This window comes from Podarcis cretensis, assembly GCF_951804945.1.
Source record: "Podarcis cretensis genome assembly, chromosome: 1".
Taxonomy (NCBI): Eukaryota; Metazoa; Chordata; class Lepidosauria; order Squamata; family Lacertidae; genus Podarcis; species Podarcis cretensis.
In genome coordinates, this window is record NC_137170.1 from 78126069 (window position 1) to 78152144 (window position 26076).

General features: G+C 40.3%; 1 protein-coding gene and 1 long non-coding RNA gene across 11 annotated transcripts in view; one reads left to right on the forward strand and one right to left on the reverse strand.

The window, feature by feature from the left end:
• LOC307220913 (mucin-5B-like) overlaps positions 1-26076 on the reverse strand; it is a 45954-nt gene that overhangs the window by 13226 nt on the left and 6652 nt on the right. For 6 of the 9 annotated variants that reach the window (XM_079985101.1, XM_079985096.1, XM_079985098.1 and 3 more), the window contains 24 exons: positions 25398-25499; positions 24793-24862; positions 24543-24680; positions 22578-22742; positions 21534-21628; positions 20552-20678; positions 19447-19699; positions 19145-19197; positions 17594-17694; positions 16384-16535; positions 15240-15378; positions 14266-14376; positions 12983-13162; positions 11973-12209; positions 10153-10309; positions 9058-9186; positions 8595-8679; positions 8353-8390; positions 7361-7426; positions 6142-6237; positions 4248-4513; positions 2550-2724; positions 1365-1615; positions 509-692 (listed from right to left, as the gene is read on the reverse strand). In XM_079985101.1, the coding sequence (XP_079841227.1) occupies positions 509-692; positions 1365-1615; positions 2550-2724; positions 4248-4513; positions 6142-6237; positions 7361-7426; positions 8353-8390; positions 8595-8679; positions 9058-9186; positions 10153-10309; positions 11973-12209; positions 12983-13162; positions 14266-14376; positions 15240-15378; positions 16384-16535; positions 17594-17694; positions 19145-19197; positions 19447-19699; positions 20552-20678; positions 21534-21628; positions 22578-22742; positions 24543-24680; positions 24793-24862; positions 25398-25499 (3370 nt within the window). The remainder of the gene's footprint in view (positions 1-508; positions 693-1364; positions 1616-2549; positions 2725-4247; positions 4514-6141; positions 6238-7360; positions 7427-8352; positions 8391-8594; positions 8680-9057; positions 9187-10152; positions 10310-11972; positions 12210-12982; positions 13163-14265; positions 14377-15239; positions 15379-16383; positions 16536-17593; positions 17695-19144; positions 19198-19446; positions 19700-20551; positions 20679-21533; positions 21629-22577; positions 22743-24542; positions 24681-24792; positions 24863-25397; positions 25500-26076) is intronic. The other 3 variants (XM_079985097.1, XM_079985100.1, XM_079985099.1) reach the window with 3 other exon arrangements.
• Positions 6671-12013, forward strand: LOC307221131. Of its 2 annotated transcripts, XR_013841316.1 has the most exons (4): positions 6671-6848; positions 8504-8600; positions 11295-11356; positions 11896-12013. It is a non-coding gene; the product is annotated as an uncharacterized lncRNA (long non-coding RNA). The 2 variants fall into 2 exon arrangements; XR_013841317.1 differs by lacking the exon at positions 8504-8600.

Below are 26076 nucleotides of genomic sequence, written 5' to 3' on the forward strand. Positions count from 1 at the left end.
TGGCAATTTCTTACCCATTGAGTCTGTGGAAATAAACATTGCTTGCCCCCCTCTCCCCACCAATGCAAATAGCAATAGGGTGGAAAGGCATGGCAGTGGGTTGGAACAAGTAATGTGAGCCTGGTAACCAAGGGACAAGAAGGCGAAAGACACACAGGGAATACTAAATTTCACATACTGATTTAAAGTAAACTAGAGGGCCTCTTTTATTGATGCTCTGGATATTCTCCTCTGCGTATATAACCAAGAGGAAAGAAGAAATAAAGAAGGAGGGAGAAGTCCAAATATATGGACTTCTACATATAAAAAATTGGTGAACAAAGCATGAGGAGAATGAAGGGACCTCGGCTCCTAGGAATTGCCTCCTATGTATGGAACGCTGTTTCTTTCTCTCTCCTTTGTCTCTCTCCAGTACCAACAAATATTTAAAATCAAAAGTAATGACTGAAATAAAAGGCTATAAACATAAATCAGGTGCATTCACTCTTTAGTTGTAGCCAATACTTACCACATAGCCCTTCAGTATTGTTATGAAAAGTGCTGAAAGGCAGGTTTACTTGAAAAGCAAGGCGAGTATAGGTGACATAAAGGCCCATTTCAGGTATTTTCACCACAACGTAGTGTCCAGAGTTGGTGATGTCAATGCCATCTTTTGAAAAACTTGGTGTGATTTCTTTATTGTTATATAGAACCTTAAGAAGTAATTCATTGGAAGAATCAGAGCAGGTCAAACATAGTATGTGAAATAGCCTTCCTAGGAAGTGCTATATTACCTTTCCAGCTGATGAAAAAGATACACACATATATGAGATGCTTAGCACTATGTATATTTACACTAGCACTAATTTACCCACAGGATCACTTTACACTGGTACCTCAGGTTAAGTACTTAATTTGTTCCGGAGGTCCGTACTTAACCTGAAACTGTTCTTAACCTGAAGCACCACTTTAGCTAATGGGGCCTCCTGTTGCTGCCGCGCCGCCAGAGCACGGTTTCTGTTCTCATCCTGAAGCAAAGTTCTTAACCCGAGGTACGATTTCTGGGTTAGCGGAGTCTGTAACCTGAAGTGCATGTAACTTGAAGCGTATGTAACCTGAAGCATATGTAACCTGAGGTACCACTGTATCTCAGATCTGTGTAATAGAAAATGGGTTGCCCTCCTGCCGCGGTGTGCAGTTTGCTACTTCTTTGTTTTTTTAAGAGAGGTGATTTTTGTGCTCTAACTCTGGTGAGGGGAACACAGCTTTAAAATGCTACTTCATAAACTGAAGTACTATTGCTGGGGGTGGGACAGGAAATCTTTGTTTGATATGTGGTCATATAATGCTATGTTTACACACAGAGAATCTGATCAATGTTTTACCAGGTTGCTTTCTTCTCCATTTTCAACTCTTTGTGTCAAAATGACCGTAGAGTGGTTGTAAAATATGAAAAGGCTCATAGAACATAGAGCTCTCTCTGTGGCAGCGCAATAGTGATTGTCCAAGTAGATCCAGAAATTCTGAGAGCCAGGTATGATTGGTTTCATAAGCAGATAGGTGCAATTCCCATGGAAATTATAATAGGATCCATCAAATGTTACATAGTGTTGATTTCCCCATCCACTGCAAGCACCTAAAATGAGCAAACACATACAATTAGAATGAGAAGGCTACAGGCTCGGAGAGGTAAACCAAACAGCTGTCAAATCCACCTGTCAAACCATCCATTCAAGTTGGAGACCATCCATTCATTAGCCTACCACACATATATCAACACATAAAATCAAAGTTACAAGAACAAAAGCCTCAAAATGTACTATAGCAAGGAGCTTGAAGAGCACAGCTCCAGAAGGATCAAGGAAATGTAGCAGCTGCTGTGGGTATCATGGATGCAGTAAATGTGGACCCTTGTTCTTCACCCAGCACTTGCGTGTCGAGACCCCGTAACCACCCCCTCGTTGAAGAATAAAACACAAGGACACAGATATTAGGTTAATGTAATTGGGCAAATTTTGGCCACAACTTTATCGGTTACAGCATGTGAGTGGTATTGGCTTACGCATTGGATTGACACAACTATATCTGACTCCTGCCCATCAGTGCATGCAAAAGGTCCCAGGTTCAATCTCTTGAAAGACTCCATCTGGAAACTTGGAGAACTGCTGCAGTCAGCACAGACAGTACTGAACTAGATGGTCCAATGGTTGGACTTGGCAGAAGGCAGCTTCAGCTATCCCTAATGTTTCATTGGGCTTGTTCTGATGTTATTTTAGGCTGCATTTTGCTCTTGTGTGAATCTTCCCAGTGCCTACAACTGCATGCACAATGTAACACAGGAGCTCAGCTGGGGCAGCTTCTGTGATCTCCATTCTGGACAGCCAGAAGACCACAGAAGCTAAAGGGGTACTGTGATGCTTGTGTGCTCTGTATCTTTCTACCTACCTACCTAGGTATGAGAGAAATGTTAATCTTACACTAATTTATAATTGAATGGAGCACATGACCTCCTAGATTTTTGCTTTTGCTTTAGAACAATGGAATTAGCACTTTGTTCCATTATCACTTACATTGACACTCCAGAGCCCAACAACAGCCTGATGCATCATAGTTTTTCACAAGTGGCAATCCATTGACACAGATCTTTGACTTTTGAGGTGGGCAGCGCACATCAGATACTTTAATATGTTTTCCACCTAAGCAAGTGGCGATTTGGCAGTTTTCAAATTTCCATAATTCTTGATACTGTTGATGTATAAAAGAAAGCCACAAAAGGAATCAGTACAATTTGCTCTGCCTTGGTACTCAGTCAATTCAACTTAACTCAGTATATTTACTGCACCATAACACAACACAATCAGTAAGTCACTGAGTCTTGTCTATTTCTATGCAATACCATGCTTTTCTTTAAGAAACAGATTTTAGATCAGGCAATAGACAGCTGCTTTGTTGTTCACACTATATAAAATATATATGTTGGTGAGGAAGAGGCATTTGCCTATTGCTTTCATAGACCTTTGATACTATTGGCAGGGAGAAGCTGTAAGTACTAACTTGGGCTGTCAGCTTTTTCAGCTGGTTAAAACTCTGATTTTTTCAAACACTGTATCATTTATTTATTTCCATGACTAGAAAGTGCAACAAATTCTATAAGTAGAAATAATAAAATATTACGACATCAACAACTACAGTGGTGCCTCGCAAGACGAAATTAATCCATTCCGCGAGTCTCTTTGTCTTGCGGCTTTTTCGTCTTGCGAAGCACGGCTATTAGTGGATTAGCGGATTAGCGCTATTAGCGGTTTAGCGGCTTAGAAAAGGGGGGGAGGGAAAAAAACTCGCAAGAACTCGCAAGACGTTTCGTCTTGCGAAGCAAGCCCATAGGGAAATTCGTCTTGCGAAGCACCTCAAAAGACAGAAAACTCTTTCGTCTAGCGAGTTTTTCGTCTTGCGAGGCATTCGTCTTGCGGGGCACCACTGTATACGAGATTATTGTGCCACTTGGCTTTGGTACTTCCCTAAATGTTGGCGTGTTTCTCTGTGAGTACTGAACCAGCTTCATCCCGATGTTTAGAAGGTCAGTGGAGGCATATCCTCGCTGCCACTTCAGAAGGGGCTTCACTGTTGGGGCACAGCTGCAAGATTATTCCCAGCGACAGTGCCACTGCCACTTTCCAGAAGGGGGAGAGAGGCAAGGCAGCCAGGAGGCTGGTGCAGTGCAGGTGCAGAAGTGCTCACGCCAATACACTCAAGCCAATGCACGCACATTACATTAAATTAATGTAAATATTTCATCTCTAATTTGGTCATTTTAAAACTGGATGAATAAGGCTCATTTCTCAATAAGTTTTCATTATTATTATATATTTCATTCATTTTGTATGTTAATTTTCATCATCATCTCCCAAATTTTCCTCTCTCCGTGTCAGGGAAATCTTATTTATCTATCACAGAGCTATTCAGATTTTTGACATTGCCAGAAGAGTAGTTAGTAGCTGTAAATGTTCGAACATTTTTACCCTAATGTGTTTGATATTTGAATCAATGTGTCTAATGATATTTTGTGAAATGCCACACTGAGCTATATGTTTTCTTTTATGTGTACAGCAGCGCTAGGCATTTGTAAATTATATTGTCATTTTGTTATGGCCCAGGACTGCAAACAAACTATTACCTATCTATTTATTATATGTTTCTCAAGAACAAATATGTCAGCAACAAACACTTTTCATTCTACGCTTGTAGTATCAGCAGTGCTGCTTGCTCACCTTTCTAGGAGGAATGAGGTCAGTGCAATCACTCCCAGGAGTAAATGAAGAAGCAGCTTTAACTTTAGAGTAAGGAGGCGGCTCTTTCTCACAGTTCTGATTATTCCCCTTACAAGGTCTGCTGGGGATCATGGCAGGCTTGCTTGGGACAGGAGTGGTATAGAATGAGATACATTCTCCATAGTTGAATTCAATCTGGCATGATGTATTACAAAAGGCATAAATACACCAACGTGAAGTATCCATTGTCACAAACTGGCTACTGCCTAGAAATCAAGAGGAAGAGTTAGAACAAACAGCAACATTGTGTGTGTGTGTGTGTGTGTGTGTGTGTGATGAGATACACACATTATAAAGCAGAGAATCATCCACTTAAAAAATAAAACACCAATCATCACCCAATGCCAAGAATAATTATTAATTTGTACAGATTTTGGATGAATATATTCAGAAAAAATAAGGGTGCAGTTCACGCAACAGGAAAAATGTAAAAGTCATGAAAAAAATCCAACAAGCAAGTTATTCAAGCATGTGTTTTCATGGGTCATATTTTTTAACTGTGCATCTGAAAATTTTGAAAACACAACCAGATACTCACTTTCATCAAAGCTGTCAGGCTGCTGATAGTAAAAATTAGATCAATGGCACTTCATTGGATAGGATGTTCAGTCCATTTGATGTTCTAAATTGGGGTGGCTTAAGTATTTTGGCCAGAAGGCAACACTGATTCATGGCAAGCCATCTGATGGCTCCATGTCAAAGGAAGAGCGTTCAAAGTGTAAAAGTGGATGGTGTAAGAACTGTAGTTATCATTACTGTTGTTGTTGTTGTTGTTGTTGTTGTTGTTGTTGTTGTTGTTGTTGTTGTTATAAGTAGTAGTAGTAGTACACTGTGTGTGTGTGTGTTTTCTCACCTCCTAAGTCATAATTGAAGCAGACCCACTGAAATTAGTAGACTTAAAGTAAACAAATGATTACTTAAAAATTGTATCCAGTGCCAGTCACATGCAAAGTAGACCCATTAAAAGTAATGGCCATGACTAATTTAAGTCCATTATTTTCTGCGTATCTACTCTAAAGTATGACTTAATTGATACAACCCAATTTTCACTTTTCAATACAGGTTAAAAGAAATGTCAAGGACAAATTTTGGAAGGGATTCTCAAAAAAATGTTTTAGGAAACTGGAATTTGTTCACAGGCCACAGTTTAGCCACCCTGAACTAAATGGTGAGAAACTGTGATTGTTCCTTTGTATTTTTTTTTTTTGGGGGGGGGGGACCTAATGGTATTGTTGCACACTACCCCAATCACTGAGTGATGCAAGATTCCAGGGATTCCAGATGCTGACACAGAGTTTGGTTTCCTTGGAATGAGGTACAGTGGAGTCTGGGATGTCTTTATGATATATGGGTGTGCTTTTTACACACATATACAATCTGAGCCTAAGATGGATGGGCTCACAGCATTAACACTCCAAGAAGGTCTGACTTCTTCCCTAGCCACAGCCTTGGATTCAAGCAGAAATCAAGCAGAGCTCTGTCTTTCAGCTGCCCAGCCTGCAGCTTCTACCTCACATATGCAACTCAACTCTTTGTCTTTCTAACTAAGAGACAGTTGGAGGGAGGAACCCATTTGTTCTCTGGTGCAAACCATTCCCTTTATTACCTTAACAGCCCATACATGGGCCATTACCAAAAAACTTGCCTGGCTATTCCAGTGATTTGAATCCCTGCTGGATCAAGGAATTTGAAGGAGCTCAGACATATAGCCTGCCCCCCGCCACGCAAACTCACAACAATATGTAGCTGCAAAGATTGCAATGATTATTTGTGAAATAAATAGTACACACACAAAATAAGTCCATGGAAGTTATTTCAAATATGTCTGCCTTACCGCTTGTTATCAGCTGTCCATTTACATTACAGAAGCATGGTGTGGTTCTCATTTCTGATTTTGCTGGTGAGATGGGGGGAGCCACTGTGGTTTTCCCTAAAACAATAAGAAGCATGGGACATCCAGTTTCTTACTGAACATTTGACACCTTTCCAAAATAAACAGCAGCAGCCATAGTTGGCAAATGGCACTGACATTGATCAACATATTCCCTTCCCCCTACACACACCATGAGCAAGGAGTGGAATCCCACCATACTTAATCTGACATCCTCCTCTTGCCCACACACTGCTGTTGTCTATCTCAACAGGAATGTCCTGCTTTTCTTTATATCAGAATGTGTGAGAAAGAGAGTTGTGCCCACACACTACTATTGCCACCTGATTGAATAAGAGAGAGGGAGAGTGACCAATGTGCCCCCACCACTGTGAATCTACTACACACTGGCCATTGTGACCTGTTGCTAATGTTGCCTGGTCATTCAAAGACTGGTCATTATGACCTCATGCTTATGCTGCCTGCCAGGAGACTGGCTGACCCATGTGCCCTCATACTGATGCTACCCAGCCAAAGGAGAAACCGGACAACTTGCCCTCCCAATGCTATTGCACACCTGGAGGAGGAAGCGACTTATATACCTGCATATAACTGTCCACTTTAATGAGAATTGTTCCCTTTGTGGCACATATGCAAGATGAAAATATTTTGTAAGTATTCTTCTCAGATTTATAATAAGATCATTTCATTTTTTTGATGTCCATGACTGCAAACTGGTCAGCATTTGTTCTTACTCTATGACCTGAACCCTAAGCCGTCTTCCTTTTGAGTAGTTCCTCAGTTGTCAGCATTCAAATGTCAATGTTAACTTTTAGTACAGGCATAGGCAAACTCAGTCCTCCAGATGTTTTGGGACTACAACTCCCATCATCCCTAGGTAACAGGACCAGTGGTCAGGGATGATGGGAATTGTAGTCCTAAAACATCTGGAGGGCCGAGTTTGCCTATGCCTGTTTTAGCATAATGATCATCATTTTTACTGATGCTGCAGTGTATATTGTTATTGTAATTATTTATTGATTTCATTTATGAATCACTTCCTACAAGGCACCCCAAATTGATTTACAATGCTGTAAAAACAGACATAGAACAATTGAATATATTAATTTCACTTCTCTGCCCAGACACATCCCACTATGCGTTTTTGACCACACATCCTCACCTGCTCTTGGCTTTGAAGGGCCAACAATTTCCCTGCCTTGACGCGTGATCTCCAAGCCATGCCCTGCTGTTTCGAATATATTATGCAGGTTAGTGCTTTGAAGTAATCCACACGCTACTTTCTTATCAACGGCCAAGAATTCTCTTTATATTAGTCTTGTAATGAAATTGAGACCTACAAAGCTAACAAAACCCAGATTAACTCAACAAATACTCATTCAGCCTTGCTTCTTATTCCTGATGAGTAGCAAAATTATTGGATGCAGCTCTATCATTTGTGCCTAATCTAATGTTTAAAAAAGCTAATGAAAAGACATCAGGACCTCCCCACCTCTTTCCGTCCACTCCCTAAAGCTGTTCTTAGGGTTCCCCCAATTCTCCACAACTGATTTGGTGAGGGTGCAGGACACACATCAAGGGAGAGGAAGGAAGTCCCATTGCACAAGAAGAAGTCTTTGTGTTGATGGGAAACCTTAGTTGGATACCACCCACGGTGTGAGTCATTGATGAGACCAAAAGAAATAATGTTCTCTATGCTCAAGAAGAACTAGGTGTTAAGTCAAGAACTCCTTGGCTAACTTCAAGGAAGACTGTGGATATATAATTGATTCAGTGTCTCTCTCAAAGTTCCCACATGCTGGTCTCCACACACTGCACACCTTAAACTTTGCACATTTGAGTGGAGTTTCCAGCAGAGATTTGGCAGGGCCCTTTGCTGCTAATGTAGATGTCTCTCGAAGACCTTGTATGTTGACAGGCATATTCAGTTGTTTAAACCTTTTCAAGATGAACCAGATGATTATTTTGAGTTGTTTTTATGGTATTTTATGCTTTATTTTACTTCCATATTTTGTTGTACACCACCTTGATATTTTATATGAGGGGTGCTCTCTCTCTCTCTCTCTCTCTCTCTCTCTCTCACACACACACACACACACACAAATAATATTCTCTAAATACAGTTAATAAGAGCTTTAGCATTGGGCAACTTACCATTTGATTTGTTCAAGCAGAGTTTTTCTTTTGGATCACTGAGGGGAAACATATATAAAATATTGTTGATTCTTTTATTGCTTAATTTGTACACTAAAGCAAAACAAAACACCAACACACAAAGTAATCCACACTTCTCTCCCTCTCTCAGTTCAGAGTCTACAAAGATGTGACTACCACAGACTAAAGAAACCTTGACAAGCATATTTGCAGAATGGGCTATGCTGTTAAAAATGACCTACCATGAGGTACACTCAAACACTGAGACACATTCTCTTTTTTTCTCATCATAATATGGCTTCTCAGCACTGCATTCTGGGTAGCAGCCTAAAATGGGAGCAAACCATCAAAATAATAATCTCACTTTTCAATGGGGGCTGGCTAATAGGTGATATAATAATATATATATTACATAAGGTATATTACAAGGTATAAATCTGAAATTGCAATAATTAGAAAATAGAAGAACAAAAAATACTATATATATATATATATATATATATATATATATATATATATATATTCCACAGTTTGGTCTGTAAATTTAACCATTAAAGAGGGGCGGCCTCTGTGCTTTGCTGAGAGAGTGGGTTTTTGGCCACTGCAAAGAAATATCAAATATAATCCCTTTACATTTTATGAATTTCAGCAGAGACCTTTTTCTCATTTCATGTCATGTTTTGTGGGAAGTGAAAAAGCATTTACCTTCAAAACTATAAAGCAGATTGCCACAGTTTCCTGCTGGATTCCTGCAGGTCCTTAAACAAGGTTCTCCACAGGGCTTATACCGCCATTCTCTTTGGTTGGGTGAATTATAGTGGTCACAAAACACAGCTGGATAAGAAGACATGTTAGCCATAAGTGATGAGGTCCATGTTTTCAATGGAATCCCCTTCCTTCCTTCCTTCCTTCCTTCCTTCCTTCCTTCCTTCCTTTCTCCCTCCCTCCCTCCCTCCCTCCCTCCCTCCCTCCCTCCCTCCCTCCTTCTGGCTACCCCTCAGTCATGCCAGCTACCACTTTTGATGCAATGTGAAGAGATTCATCTTGTTATCCTGGTCTTTGAAAATTGAGGAATTGATTTTGAGGTTCTCCCTGTAATGTGTTGTATGGATCACTGATTTGGGGATTGGATATTTTTCCCCATTTTAATTGTGCTTTTATATGCTGTAACTTGCTGTACATCAAGGAGAAGGACAAGTAAGAACGACAATAAGTAAATAAATAATGGGAGGCCTGTACACACACACACACACACACACACACCCATGCGCATACCCTGGAAATAATGTCTATGTTAATCGATGACATGCTGGACATGTGCAGCTTGAAACAATGAAATGCTTAGTCATTGGTGAAACTTCTAGCCGCTGGTTCTGGTCCCATGCACAGCAATAAGTAGCTGAACTACATGTGAGGTGTTGGTCCCAGATTTATCTTGTGGATAAAAGGAACACTTGTTCCAAGTGTACTCTTGTAAGCTTCACTTGCTAGTAGTTTTAAAGTATGACCTCTTGTTGAGAACAGTTTTTCACTATTATTTGTGATATTTTCCGTCCATCATCTTCTTCAAAGTATCATATTGTTCAAAAGGTTATAATGCTATAATAAAGTGTTATGTTTTTGAACAACGTGGAAGATGTGAATCACAAAGGGGATTCTGAAGAAGAAAATTCCTTTATCAGTCATACACTCAACTGTGTCATTAAATACCATTAGCAATTAGTATTTCTCACCCCCTCAGATAACATGCAGCTACACAATCATTGCTGCTGAGACTATATTTGCTTTGTAAGTACTTACGGCAATTTTTAGGATTTCGCCAGTCAATACAGATGCCAACTCTGCCACAACTCCTTGCATATGCTGCTACAGCAGTACAGAAACACTCACAGTCTCCCAGACTGTCACAACCACAAAAATCAGATATGCAGGATTCATAATAGGGTGTTGGGTTGATCTAACAGAACCAAGAACAGCCAGAAATAATGAACATTTCTTCCCAGGATGCTATTTAATCAGCTTAAAATAGAAAATACAAGACTGCCTAGACTGCCTTCCTTGAAATATTCAAGGAAAACTGAATTTTGTCCTGGGAGGCCGCCCTATCAAATTACAGCTTTGAAGAAATAGCTATATCACCACCATAATATTATGCCCATGGGATCATGGATGCTTTTGGCCTAGGAAAATGCAAGTTTTTAAATTATCTTGTCTAACCTCCATATGTTTAGACAACACTAATCCTTTATATTTAAATTTATATTTATATTATGGGAAGGTTCACTTTTTCTCTTCTTTCCCTTTGAAGTCTATCTGTGCTTTCCTATCGGATTGCAACACTAACTAGGCTAACCATTTTCTTAAATTGTAATTTTCTTTCCCTGGGAAAGTATAAAACCAATTGCGTAAATATTTCTTATCAATATTCTGAAGTATCTGGAAATAGGGCAGATATGATAATCTGTTTAAATGCAAGATCATTGCCAATTAGGTGGCCTGGTTTTGTGTGCGCGTGCACACACACACACACACACACACCATTCCAGTCTATAGGAACAATTCACTTGTGGCATCGCACTACAGTGCTATCTGTACACCTGACAAATCCCAAAAATGGTACAAATGAAAGGCATTCAGTTCATGGAGATTCTGCTCCCAAAATTCATGCATCTGGGGTAGTTCTATAATGGGGTGCCTAACCCCAGTTGATATGGACTCTCAAGCAACTGTTTCTGCCTGACTCTGCTAATTTTGGCAGCAATTGCAAAAAGGGGGGAGGGTAAAATAGATGCAGCATCAAAGTGGGCAGAGCCAGTATTCTGATGGTAAGGGGATCCTTATCCTCTATGTTAAGGTTGCCATCTTTCAAAAAGTAAAAACCAGGACAGCCCTAAGCTTAAGCTTTTTAAGGACCCCCCCCCCTTCTTCTTCTTCCTTTTTAGGAATCAAAGGCTTTGGCTATGGGAGACAACTTGGGCTGTGGTCCTGTCCATGATAGACTCATGTTGTATATATGTGTAAATAAGCCATACCAGTCTCTGCTGTGCCTCATTCCAAAGGAAACACAAACCCTGGAGCCCCTGGAATCTTGCACCACTCAGAGACTGGGATGGCATGCAACAATACATTATCACCAAAACACATTTCCCCCCCGATCCAGGACAAAGCACCGCCTTTTGGAAATCCACCCCCCACACCCCGGACATCAACTGCACCTTTGAAATCTTGGCAATGTCCAGGAAAATCCAGACATATGGCAACCATACTCTATGTGTGTGCCTGATATGTCATGCGTATGTGTGAGCACATGAGAGTGGCCATAGCCACTTTTGGCCATGCCTCTCACTGTCCACATCTCTCTACAACACCGTCCCTAGGAATGGGAACAAATCTCTCTCTGGAGGGTGTACTCCCTGCTATTCTTTTAAATGCCTTCAATAATTATGCCCTCCCCCGAAAATATTTTTCATTTGTTTAACTTTTCTTGTTTTGCCAGTAAAATTAATCATAATTCTTGCCACCCATAACTTTATGAAATGCTAGGGATGCTAGGATAGGAGGATGCAAGGAGAAGGGGAAGAGTCTCAAGAAGCAAAGGGAGAGACAAGCAGACAGATTACCTTACTGTGGCAGGCTTCAAAAATGTCACTCTTGAGAATGCTGCATCGCTTTTGCCCCAGTATGAGTTTGGAAGGCTGACTTGCACATAGGTCAACCTTGTTTCTGTCTGAACAGCTAGTGGTGACTTTCCAGCTGCTTCCAAATGCCTGTGCTTGCATCTCCACAGACTGCCCTCTCGTGGTGAAGTCATTGTTGCCACTGCTGTCAAAATCACCACAAAGACCACAAACTCTGCCCTAGGAAATTGGAGCATGGCATTTTACAAAGACTTTACTGACAGAATAAAAAGCAAATAAATAAAACTATCAAAATGAAGTAAATTCAAATTGTATAAACCCCTAGTCCTATGTGTTTCTCTTGATTCAGAACACTTTTCTCTACTAAGTTGTTAGACTATTTTAGAAGAATGAAAACGGGGGCCAATTAATATCCACATATTTTAAAAGATAACAGTCTAAGAATTTACAGCACGCAAAAAATGTGTTGGATTCACTTGAGACAAAGAATATTGTCTGCATTTGCAGCATAAGCCTACCAATATTTGTCTGATTTATGGCAATTCTATCTTTACTGGTTGCAGGAAGCTATAAAAAATAAATCAAATGCTTCCTAAATATGAAAAAAGCAAATAGGTTTAGTTTAAGGCATCTGATTGGTACATGTTATGTTTACAAGCATAACCAGAGAATTGCAGAATACACTAGCTGCAAACTGGGCAGTTTATTAGCAGGTAACTGAGGGTCATTCTAACAATTTCTATGCACACTTAGCTATGACTTCTTTATAAGCAGGAAATGTACATGTATCAGGTGAGATGAACACACATTAAACTTATTCCATGCTGCAAAACAAAGATGTGTCTATTCTCCACTTGTGACAGTGTAGATGTGATGCTCAATTCCCACCCCCGAAGTGGAAGCGATACCTTGTCAGGAAAATTATTCATTATATGAACCAATCCTGCAAATAGAATTACCATGTGCAAGTCAGCGGTCATGTTTGCACCTACCTGAAAAGAGGGTGCGAGTTGCACCATGATTGTTGTCTTCTCATCCCACATGAAGGTCATTCCATGGAAAGTTTCAATTATAATGTAAATTCCCATGAGATGGATGTTATAGTTCTTTTCAGAAGGCGGCATACTAGTTATCTCCTCAATTTTCCCCTCCTGAAGTCTGATTTCACTACCCTAGAAAAAGACATAAATAATTTGTAAGAGCAAGGATGCAGCTGAAATACAATGACAACACAACCGCAACCCTTTTGTAGATAATTCATATGCCATCCCATCAAGATGTACAACTGCAATATATACCCACATCTCTTCTTTCCCCCAAGATGATGATGATATTTATTATTTATTAAATTTGCATACTGTCCTTCATCCATAGACCTCAAGGCAGTTCACAAGATATATTCATTCTTACTGTGATGTCACAGAAGAAATGAGCTCTGCCCCCACCTACTGTGGTGTCATAGGCACAGGAATATGATAACTAATGAAGAATTAAACTTCAAGACTACAGAAGGGCGAAAGAAGCTGCAAACTGCTGGTGGGGTGAAGAGGAGAAAGCAATACTGCACTAATGATCAACTTTTAGGCTGAATGTGTGAATGAGGCAATATGAGTGGTTTACTCAAGGATCGTCAATTTCCATAAGTGATGTGCATCTGATGGGTGTTGTATGGGAGATTCAATGGACGGGGTGTGTGCTGCATGTGAATGAGGGTGAATGTGGTCTCTGAGATGTGCACATGTAAATGGGAGCATAAATTGTGTGTGTTAGTGGTATATGATCAAGTGTAAAAGCCTCAAAGGGTCCTGTGGCACATCAAAGGCTAAGAGGTTTGTTGTAGTATAAACTTTCTTGGGCTAGATACTCTGGACCATAGATGTTTATGTCACAATAAACCTATTTCAAAGCCTTAGCACATACTCAGAGATGGTATCACTATAAAGTGCCAAGGTCCTTTCGGACTATCCCAGACCCTTTCCCAGATGTCCAGCTAATACAATCAGATATTTGAAGTAGGTAATACATAAGCACATTAGGAGTTGGGGTCCCTCAAATCCAGCCAATAATCCAGTTAATTCTGAAGTCTAATGGCACCCATATCTAGTTTTTCCTTCCGTCCTTCCTTCCAACAGATTAACACAACTACTCTTCTAAAATCTGAATTAAGTTTATGGGGGGACAGGGTATGAAAGGTGCAGATTAGCTACTGTAAGCAAAGAAACACAAACTGTCAATCCAGTTTTGAAGTTCTCCACTTATAAGGCTGTGGACTTACCTCCAAGATGATGTGAATGTTCAAGGAACAAATGCTCAGGGATTTACCACATGCCATGTTCTGTGTTACAATTCGAAAAGTGCCTGGGTCAGGATTATCAGGACAAAAGTCCTTGGGAAAGGAAACAATAATACGTTTAATGTTACGTTCTCCATATTCAAGCCACAATGGCAAATATTCTGTAGAAGGAAGTGCATGCCAGCTAAGGCAGTTTTCTTTATTAAATGTATGGATTTAACCAGGTCGCAAACTTAACTGTGCCACTTCAGACTACAGGTAAAAGAGGCTGTAATTTTGAATACTCACAACTATTCTTTTTATTTAAAAAAATAAAATCAAAGTAACAACTCCTGGCATGTAGAAAACTATAAGGAGAAAGTTAGTCAAGAAATTGTCTTCCTGTTGTGATTTTTCTTTTTATTTTTATTTCATAAAAAATATATACCACTTGATCATAAAACAAAAACCTCAAAATGGTAGGAGGACACTCACTCAAATATGAAACCCTTTAGTCTGAAATGTACAGCCTAGATGGACTTTTAAACATTGTTTAGCTGAAAATATAACTTGGTGTTAGCAAAATATGGTGTGCCAAGCTCATTATTTTCATCTATGGGATTTTTTGCTAGGAGGTACCTGGTGAATTAAAAGGGACATTCCACAAGCCATAGTCTGATGTGATGAGCCATTTTCTTACATGGCAAACCCATGCAACATTTGCAAGAGTCCACAATCATAGATGAGAAGTGGGGAAAGTACAGATTCTGGCCCTCAGTCAGTCAATATGAAGTTTCTGAAAACCCCTTTCAGCACAACCCTATGCATGTCTACTCATAAGTATACCCCAAGGAGTTCAATGGCACACACTGGGTCAGTGGGCAACGCACTACAGATGGGTAAAGCAGTGAAATCACAAAATTTCCACTGGGTTCCACACTAAACAGCCCATGAGGCAAGTAGTAAAGATTAAATACCTGGGCTAGGATATAGTCACAGCCTCCCATGAAATCAAATTTTGTTCCATCAAAGCTGAAATAGTGGCCATTTCCATACACCATGCAGGCTCCTTGGCAGTAGTTCTTTGTACAGTTCCATTGCCTCTTGTAGCACATGCTGGGAGATTAAACATAAAAGATCACAACTTGTCCCCTCAAAGAAAACTGCAAGTAGGCAGGGTAATTAATAGTATAATGATAATTCCTCTGGATCTGTCAGCTGAAATGACAGTATTACTCTCCTTCTTATTATAATGTATAGCCTTCTATACAACAGGGGGAGTTACAGTAAAGACCTTGTCTGATGGGTGATAAGTTGCTGCATCTGAAGCAACAAAAATAAATAAAAGCCCAATAATGCCAGAAATTAACAAGCCTAATTACCAGGGGGTGATATTTTTGGGGTAGGGAGAGTTTCTCATCCAAGCATCAAGTTTACAAATGTTCATGGTTAAGGGCATGGCAGCCAGAGAGGCTATAATTGCCACTGGCTGCAAATCTAATTTGTACAAAGTGATTGTTGTCATGTGTGATCTTACCGCATGGGAAACACTTCCACACAACTATGTGTTTATAGAGGGGGGAAAGTTACTTCCAAAATGGTAGCCTGAACTGGTCTCAATTCTTCCATACGCTGCATTGGGTACTCTATGAATAAACTGCAGTGCAGTTCATAAAAACACCCCCAAATGAATGCAGAGACTTACATTAGGTAGATCATTCAAAGGATTAAAGTATTAATATTAAACTGAAAAGATTCTTACAAATGTCACCGTTGCTCATAAAATTGGCCTGGGGCTATTTGTAAATACCCAAGATCAAGCACACCACAAAACAAAAACTTGATAGACTAGTTTATCTGGTCTAGAGGGGTTTGTTTTGTGAGGGACTTCCTAAAACCTTTGGACGCCAGCAATAACAGTGGATATTTCACAACCAAACCCTTTTCCAAACTGCTCTCTACAGGCTGGCACCTCTTTTCCCCTTTGTTCTCTTTCAGCTCCTCCCTATTTCACCACATAACTAAAATACTTTCATGCCCCCTCCTTTTCGTCCTGCTCCCACATTTATTTGCTACAATTTACAAATGTACTGGCTTTAAGAACACTGAAGAATACTGTACCATGTATTGCAATTTACTGTGATTTGTGTGCCAGGACTGTAGAACTTCCCTCCATGCATGCAGGGGCACTGCTCCTCCTCAATACAGTTGCCGTGACCATCGGACACCAGCCCATCAGGACACATGCATCCAGAGACACATTCTGTAGCATACTTGGTTGAGTGCATGGAAACAAAATGGAAATCGATACGGAAGGGAACAAATATTGGGGGAGAAAATGAAGGCAGCCCTTCATAACATGCTGTTGTCATGATACTGTTAGATATTCACCAGCACCGTAAAACGTTAGATGGTTCGGTTCACAGGGATGCAGGGACTGTGAAGACTATGTTCAGAGAACGGTAATACAACAAATCAGTGAAATTATCTGGATGGAAAGATGGTGGTGTATTTACAAAGCAGAGTCAACAGGTTGCAAGCCATAAGTTTAGGCTTTACCGTTAAATCGGACGAAACAGGAGATGGAACAGCCATGGCTTCCCCTGCCCACTCCTTCACTGGTTGCTTTGTAAACTTTGTGACACCCCTGGAGTCCTGCCACCACCACAGGTGGAGGATCAGTGAAAGAATGGGAAAAGCTACAATTGCTCTTTCTCCCCTTTCATCTGTATATTTAATGGTAACACCTCTATCACAGATGAGATGGATCTTATCTGGCTTGTGGTTATCCACAGTAAATAAGGCTGAGTCACTGAAAAGTGAAAGCCATCCTGTTCTAACATGAGGATGTGCTCATCTGCCTGGCAAATAATATCCTGCATATAAAAGGCAAATGTCCATGGGTGAGATTTTAACACAAGAGAGCAGCAGTACCATATAGGAGACATGCACGGCCTGCTGCTTTTCTTGGAATTATGTCTGATCAAGAAGAAGGCAATCAGATGAATAAGGCATTATGTTGTTCATATATATTCAGGCACCATGTTTGGGTCTCCCAAAATATTTGTTTGCCCTTATAACTAGTTAATACTCAATTGAAATACTTTTAGAGGCCACTTCATGTTAATTTCTTTTATATCAGACAGGCAAAAGAAATAACACACTATCTAGAAATCCCCTTGAAAAATAACCAGCTTTGCTCTCATGGATGCCAGCCCAGGAGGCTTGTGTGGCTAGGGCAAATACACTTCCCATTAGCACTCATGAAGCTCACTTGAACGCATGGAGTGGTTAGTGTACATACATCACTGCCACGAGCTTAAACCCTTACACATTGCATGTCTTGTGTTTCACAACTCTTCTGGCATTCTGATCCAGTTGCACTTGGGCCAGCAGAGCTGCAGTCAAAGTAGGACATTGGATAAGGGCAATCTGGAATAAGGACACAATTACCAAGACAAGAAAGCAAGACAGTGTAAAACTATGCATAGCACTCAGCAGATTCCAGAACCCCAGATGTCTAAAATGTAAAACCATTCCAACCATCAAGGGCATAGATATATGCTTATAGTTTTCCTTCTCTATGGAAGCCTTATTATCTCTGTCTCCCAATGTTAGTGACACAATAGATGTGATGCGAGTGATCTGTTGTCAAATCCTCAAATGCTTTTTTCTTTACTTGAACTGGATTGAGGGGTGAGTAGCAGCTTAACTCAACTCACGCTCCTTTACAAACTTATTCAGAGATGGAAATAGAGATAGAGCTTGTCCTAAAGCAGATAGAGGCAACTTTAAAAGCTACAGACAAGAGCTGTAGAGATTGTGTCCTCCCTAAAAGAGGGCACGTGTTGGAGTGAGACCTGGAGACCGATCCCCTGTGTTGTGGGTTGGTAAGATTGGTCAGCCACAACACCCGATTGATAGGTCCCTCGATGTTGGGTTTAATCGGAGCAATGGGGTGCAGTCCAAACGGATTGAGGGACCTATACATACCCATGCACATGACCCAGAGCTTCCTCTTTCGGCGCGTGCATTCAGAACACCCGCCCACCTCTTCCTGTTTTTAGGGCTTGTGCACTTGACCTTGCTATGCCATTGTGTGTCATCTGTCGTTGGGACAGGGGCACGGCAGGAATTTTCCTCACTTGGCTGATTGGCTGTTGCCACTTGGGTTTCGCCTGCTGCGTAGCAAATCGTCACAACTTGTAAGGTTGCGGATAGGCTCTGGTTCAGGTGATAGGGATGGGGGAACACTCTCACCATCCCTATGTGAAGGGTATTCCGTTAAAGGAATCCAGGGACTCAAATGATTTGGACAACCCCTGAGAGGGGGTTGTGCCTGTGCCTGAGTCCATGGGGACATCTGGGTGGTGGACATAGTCGGTTCCTGACTTTTCGCCTATCCAGGTGTTTCACCCTTGACTGACCTATGCTGGAACCCTGGATCAGCGCTACCTGCATGGCAGGGAGCTAGTTGAACCAGAGCCTATGCAACCACTCACTTTCTGTAATCAATAAAGTTGTGGCCTAAATTCTGCCAAAAACCAAACTAAAATTTGAGTCAAGTGTGAATTTATTCAGGGGGGAGGTTTCTGGGTCAGAACAAACAAAAGCAAATGCAGAGGGGACGGGGTTGGATTAGATCCCTAAATCTAGGATTCTCCAGAGGATCAAGGAGGATCAAATCCTAACTTGTGCATGTGGAACGCGGCAGTAGTTCAAAACAAATGTCAAATTCCAACATCTTGGTTTAAAGTTGTATATTTTATTTTTTTATTTTTTATTTTTTATTTTTTTATTTTTTTTTAATTTTAAATTAAAAAAATAAAAAATAAAAAATAAAAAAAATAAAGTTGTATAGTAAGTGAAAAAGAGGTCTTACCTTTCTTTGTTTCTGTGTTTTCAATGCAATCTAATTGTCCTCGAACGCACTTGCTAGAGATATTAAAACACAAAAGGGAAGTCTCACACAAATGCATAAAGAGGGGGTGTGGGAAACTACCCAAGTTCCAGTCATGCAAATACACCCATCCCCAAGATAAGCCATATCTGTAATCTATATCTTGCCCCGTGGAAACAAATGCCTTTTAAAATCAAGGTACCTTTAATTAACAGTCTGGTTCTTTTGAGGATTTGCAACAACCTTTTACAAATGTGTTTTGACTATTAACTAAATAACTTTACCACACGAGCTCATCCTTTTGAAATGAACTTCTGGGTTGTATCAGCAGGCCCTTGTGGTAACATGGACAGTCCTCTGGAAGGACACATTCTTCCTCATTCATTAGGTAAGTTCCCTCAGGGCAGCTGCAGCCATCCACAGGGATGGTCTGAACACTGCATAGCACATCAGGCTCCCTCAGGGACCGGCAAGAGTTGTTGCAGAACTTCACTTCATAGTTGTATACCATATTCTTAGGGCACTCTGTGGAGACATCTTTGCAAAAGAAGCAAAAGAAGGGATGGAATGAGCAAAGTGAGTATGCTGATCTTTAACTCCAAAGAACAATAGCTTATTTCACAAGGGAATTAGCAAGGCTCCTTGCAGGAGGCCCTTCAAAGCAAATGAGACAAGCTGCAATCCCAAACATAATGGAAATAATTTCCCATGATTTTAATGAAGCAGATTGGTTGGTGAAGTCAATGTGATGCACTTAAATTATTAGTTTGTTTTTCACATTTTGCAGGAATTTGCAGTTGGGGAAAAAAATGGAATTTCACCAGCCTTTTCCTGTGAATTTATGTTAATGAACACATTTTTATATGCAATTTTGCCTATGTGCAATTTTTGCACATAACACATGTCAGTATGTTGTTTTTACAAATATATTCATTTATGCATGCTTTCCCCTAATATATGCAGTTCTGTTTGGACAATTGCATTGCAAAGTTCAGATAATGTATGTGCGAATTTCAAAGGATGGCTGTGTTTTGGTTAGCATATTGTTTCAGAAAGCGTAAATTTGATGGATTCAGTTTTAAATGCAAACTGAATCAGATTCCATCCCGTCCCCAATCACTATTGGACCAACATTGGTTCTGCACCTGCACACCCATCATTGGGACGGGAGAGAAAAACTGATTTGTGAAGCTGCCCTCCTGCCATCATTACACAACCATTCTGCGTATGGATGCCATTTGATTATTTTTTTAAAAAAAGATCAGTCCTGAAAGTACTATGTACATGGTAAAGAGCTCACCAAATGTGTTCAATATTACTTTAAGTGTATGCTACTTTGAATTATTAAAAATGGCTTAGGAGCACGAGAGAATAATACACCACACCTACCACAGATGCTGCCTCTCCATCCTTTCAAGTGGATGCCTCTTGCGGCACAATCCCTGGCATAGCCAGAGAAAACACTGCACAGAGCCTCTTTGCTCCTCTCAGCATTGCAAGTGTCGTAAACGCAGTTCTAAGTAATAAAAGCAGAAGCAGATACAAGAATCAGTGCTCAAAAGAAGCGTCACATTCACCAACAGATAAATGACAGAATGAGAGCGGGATCCTCTGTTCAAAGAAGCAGCATGGATCGCTTGTGTTTCTGCCTTGACCACTTCTTTGCATGTATAAACAAGTTCTAATTTCAGGGGAAAGCTCTTTGTCAAAGAATGTCCATTTATGACACATATATATGTCATTGCAAAGGGGAATTAATGCAGCTCTGTGACTAGAACATCCTCTTTTTCCTCAAGTAAATAATCGGGATATTTGATCTTGCAAGGTTGAAATCATATTCCAGAATTCACTTATTCTTTCTTTCTCTTTCTTTATTTCTTTTCACCTTTTTATTGCTGTAAGAAAATGATACAAAAAATACCCCCAAAAAATGAAGAAAGAAAAAGGAGGAGATTCAGTCTTATTCCTTTGGCTCAGGCCTCATTTCCAAGAAATTCATGTTACATTTCTTGAGATATAGGGAAAGCGGTTCACTGTTTCCAGACAGGCCACCAGAGGGCAACTGGTCACTATACCTACCTGTACAGCTTATCTACCAGCTACTTAAGCTCTAAAGAGATGCTCTTTCATACTGTCAGAAGATGTGATGATGGCTCCACTGGCTTATTTCTTCTTACTCACAAAAGGTATAACACCCCTGTGGCAAAATAGCTTACAGAGCTTCCATAATCTATTCAACTTTATGGGAAGCAGACCTGGGCTAGCTGAAACAGCAGCTACTTAGATTGTTGCCTATCTGATCAGAATGCACCTGACATTATGCCAGATATGAGAGGAGATGTTTTAAAATAGGAATGAATCCATGCCTTACCTTGATATAAGGAGCTGGGTCATTAACAGAATGGCACTCAGCAAATACCCCCTTTGCATCCAGCAGAAGAGCACACCAACGCTGCCCAAATTTTTCTATCAGAGAAAATGAGGATTTCCAAAGATTATTTACAAAATGGGAGTCATTCAAATGCCACACTAATGAGTGAAAATATCACCTGCATTTTACAAGGAGCTTGCTACTACTACTACTACTACTACTACTATTATTATCATCATCATCATCATCATCTGGGCTGCTTACAGCATATATAAAAACATAATCAAACATTAAGAAACAGAATACCTTATACAGACTATAAACCAATAGAAAATAAAATATTATAATAATAATATTTTACAGTTATACCCAAATTAAAAGAGCTGCCAACCCCAACTAAACACTTAACCAACCCCAACATAACAAAAACAAAACAGAGGAACCAAAATTAAAACCATTTTAAACATTTTAAAACATTTTAGCCAGGAATGTCCCTCCGGCCTCCCAGGAGCCTCTTTTGGTTGTTCAGGGTGAGTCTGCGGCCCAACAGCAATTTGTAATAGTTTATCACATATGTGTTTCTGAAAACACATTCTAATTTTGATCATTCATTTGCAAAACGAGGGAGCTATCCCATTTACTCAGGCTAAAACTCCTAGGCATACACTTTTACTTGGGTCTAGGACAATGAACTAACTAGGACTTAAATCTAAGTAAATATGAGTAGAGTTAGCCACAGCAAGGGGCAAATAAAATTCCCTTCTGGTTGTAGAATGAATTGTGTAAGCTTTTGCTTATATACCAGTTTAACTTGTCAATTTTACCTTCTATTTTAATCAATGTTTTCTGGTTGTAGCATATTTTCATATTTAGGGTTGTTATTGGGGCTTTGTAAACGATCATAGAAAGACTGCTGGAGAGTGGTACATAGGTCTGACAAATAGAAAAGTTAATAAAAATTGAAGAATGGCTGTCATTCCTCTCATGGTGGAAAACAAAGTGCTGCATTTAGGGAAAGCATGAAATGAGGAGAAAATATAATACCTTTATCAACACTTTTCTGACAGGGATCCTCAAAGCTGTCTTGAACATCAGCACAGCTGGCCATAGTTTTCCATGAGTTTCCAAACACTGAAGCAGAGTCTTCTACAATCCCACTGATGGTTTGAAAATCATCAGCCTGATCATTGTTGAAATTTCCACAAAGGCCTAGGTAGGTATGGGAAGGTACAAGACAAAAATCCAGACAAAGTCTTTGAAACAGCCTATCTAACAAAACAAATTCAGGACCCTGGTACAGAGCAGAAAGAGAGCCTCGTTTGTGGGTAAAGAAAGGACAGACAAATGGGTGAAAAGTAGATTTAGGCTCTGAAAGTCTAATGATACCTATTCATGAATGGGATGTAGATCAAAATGCATAAATGTAACGATATGTAAGGATCTTTATGAAAGCCAGGTTCCCATTATTTTAACTATAGTTAGAAGCAGGCTTCATACTGTACTAGACTATACTAGAACTGATGTTGGTGGTATGATGAGTCAATCCCAGAATAAAGTACCGTATTTTTTGCTCTATAAGACTCACTTTTTCCCTCCTAAAAAGTAAGGGGAAATGTGTGTGCGTCTTATGGAGTGAATGCAGGCTGCGCAGCTATCACAGAAGCCAGAACAGCAAGAGGTATTTGCTGCTTTCACTGCTGTTCTGGCTTCTGAGATTCAGAATTATTTTTTTTCTTGTTTTCCTCCTCCAAAAACTAGGTGCGTCTTGTGGTCTGGTATGTCTTATAGAGCGAAAAATACGGGTAATCCTAACTGAGTGCACTTAATCAATCATTGTAAGACTGCATTTTACAATGCAACAGTAAGAACACAATAGGAAACTAAACACAGCACACATATGTGTTCATTGGTTCTCTCTCTCTCTCTCTCTCTCTCTCTCTCTCTCTCTCTCTCTCGTTTCAGAGAGCCTGTTGCCCCCAATCCTGTATCTACCTATCACCTGAGGGTGGTGGTAGCAATGTTGGAGATGGCAACTGCATCCCTTTCCTCCATAGTCTCATCAATGGCGATTCAGATACATGGGCAAACAAGGGAAGGGGCATCGGCCAACCTACTTTACTCATTTCAGCAGCATCACACCTGACAGAGTCCAATGGAAGCAACATGCTTGGGATGTTTTGTCCCCAGAGACACTTTTGTTGGGATCCATCGACCATCCTCCCCAATGTGCGTCTGTGACTCAAGCTGCAGAGCAGGCCTGAGCACACATTACTCAGCAGTGTAAACTGCACAACAGATGAGGCTTGAGGCGTGGACACGATACTAAACTACGCATTTCTTCTACATAAATCAAGACAAATAAAACATGGCTTCTCTCCTTGCCGTCTTCTCAGAGAGACTAAAAACAAAAGCAATACAGAGCAGAAATTCCGCTCACACCGGCAATCTGTGTTGGAATGTAAACAGACATGGAACATGGAACAATCCACATATCTGCAGCAACGGGTGAAATGGAATTCCCAACAACTTTGTCTCCCCAGTTCCTTGATAACACTTGGCTTTCCAAGCTTCATATGCTCTCCAGAGAACAGGAGAACAGGACGTGTCAGACAGAAGCATGGAAACCAAGGAAAATATCATTGGCAAGATGTAGATTCTTGATATCAATTATTCCAAACATTCCAATATGAGACAAACATATCAAGATAGAACTAAATTTCTTTTGAATAAAAGATTGCTTTAAGTAGCTTTATCCAGAGGTGGGTGACCTGCTTGGCTTCCAGATGTTGTTGAACTCCAGCTCTCATCATCCCTAGTCAGCCAGAGCAAATGCCAGGGCTGATGAGAGTTGGGGAAAACTCCAGGTTCCCCATCCCTGCTCTAGACATTTGTGATGTCAGTTTATCCTTGAGAAAGTTTGCGAATATTTCATGAAATCAAAGCATCTCAAGGTACTTTTTACAATCTACTAAAAGACAGTAGGAGTTCATGCATGGGGAAATACTATACCAGAAGTATGGTTTTGATACGTTTCATCTACTGTTATGAAGATCTGCATAATGGGTTTCAGTTGTACTTGAATTTGTACCCGTGAAGGAGTCAGGATGTTGACATAGAATGTAGATGGTCTGAAGAGTGTGACACCATCTAATAAAAAAACCAGAACTTGCCTTCAGCTAAAAACTATATCCATGTAGGAGCAACTACCTTACAGGTACATAGCTTTCATTGGAAATTTGGAGTGAAACTGAATGCTGACCTTTAGTTATAGGCAATACCGCAATGGCATTATTGACATAGACATCTCCAGTGGAACAGACTCTTATACTCTGCAAAGAAAGGAAAAATAAAGAAATGCATGAACACTGACAAAGCACTTAGGGAGCAATCCAAATCCAATATCTGTCAGAGGTGGAGTTTGAAATAGATGAGTCTTTGGCTAAACCGATTCAGTCAAAGATATGTTAGTGTAAGTCTCCACCCCAGCTCATCTGGTGCTGAGTCGAGGCCAGGATAAGTTCCCAAAAAGGGACATTCCAGGAAAGTGGCAGGGGCAGGATGGCACAAGGGGAGACTTAGCCCTATTCCAAACTTTATTCAGCTTGATGATATGACCAACAAATCCAGTGGAAGTTACTCCTGCAGAAAGGATGGCATACATCAAACTTTGTTTTAAAGGCTCATTTTCCTTCTTCTGGGCTCAGACCAACTCAGCCAGCTGTAGCCCCACTCGTGAACAGAGTGTAGAATAGGGTAATTATCCCACTATAATTTACTCTAGTGTCTTCTTTGATTTCAGATTGTTTTGCATTTCTGACAGGTGGTGGCAGCACTTCTAGACATATTGTAACTCTAGCAACTTACAAGCGCTCCTAAAGTGATTAAAGCATTCTTCAGACAAGTCATAGTGTTGGAAACACCACATTGAACAATCTCTCCAATGACCACAAAGGAACCACCTGTGTCCTGAAAATAAAGAGAGAAATATACCATTAATGCAGTGGATGTGGCCAGCAACCAGGGTGTATATTCATCTGACACATTGCAAATCTCTTGTAGAGGAGATGGGTAGTGGATGCTGAACACTGTCTATCTGGCCTCTTTTACCCCTGCCTAACATGGAGTCAGTGCTGTTATTGTAACACGGAAAAGTTTTGCACACACCTACTTGCAAAACAGACAAAATGGAAAAAGCTAACATTTTTCCTGCATATTTTCTCAGATGTAGAACCTTCCAATGCTCTCAATTTAGACAGATTAGACACAGGTGTAACTTTCAGCATATATGTATGACATAATATTGAGTACTGCCTAGGTCCTGATGAATTTAGTGGACCTTATTCTGCAGATGGTAAAAACACTTAAGCCTTATTTCTCAAAATGGTTTAGACAAGATATTTTCCCCCAGCTGCAAATCCATATTTCACGTGGCATGCATGGTTGCTGTTTCCATCATCAGTAGCAAAGCTGGATGACATATGCATTGCATAGTGCCTGCTGTGAACACATCTGGTTTGTTTGTTTGCTTAACCATGATCCACAG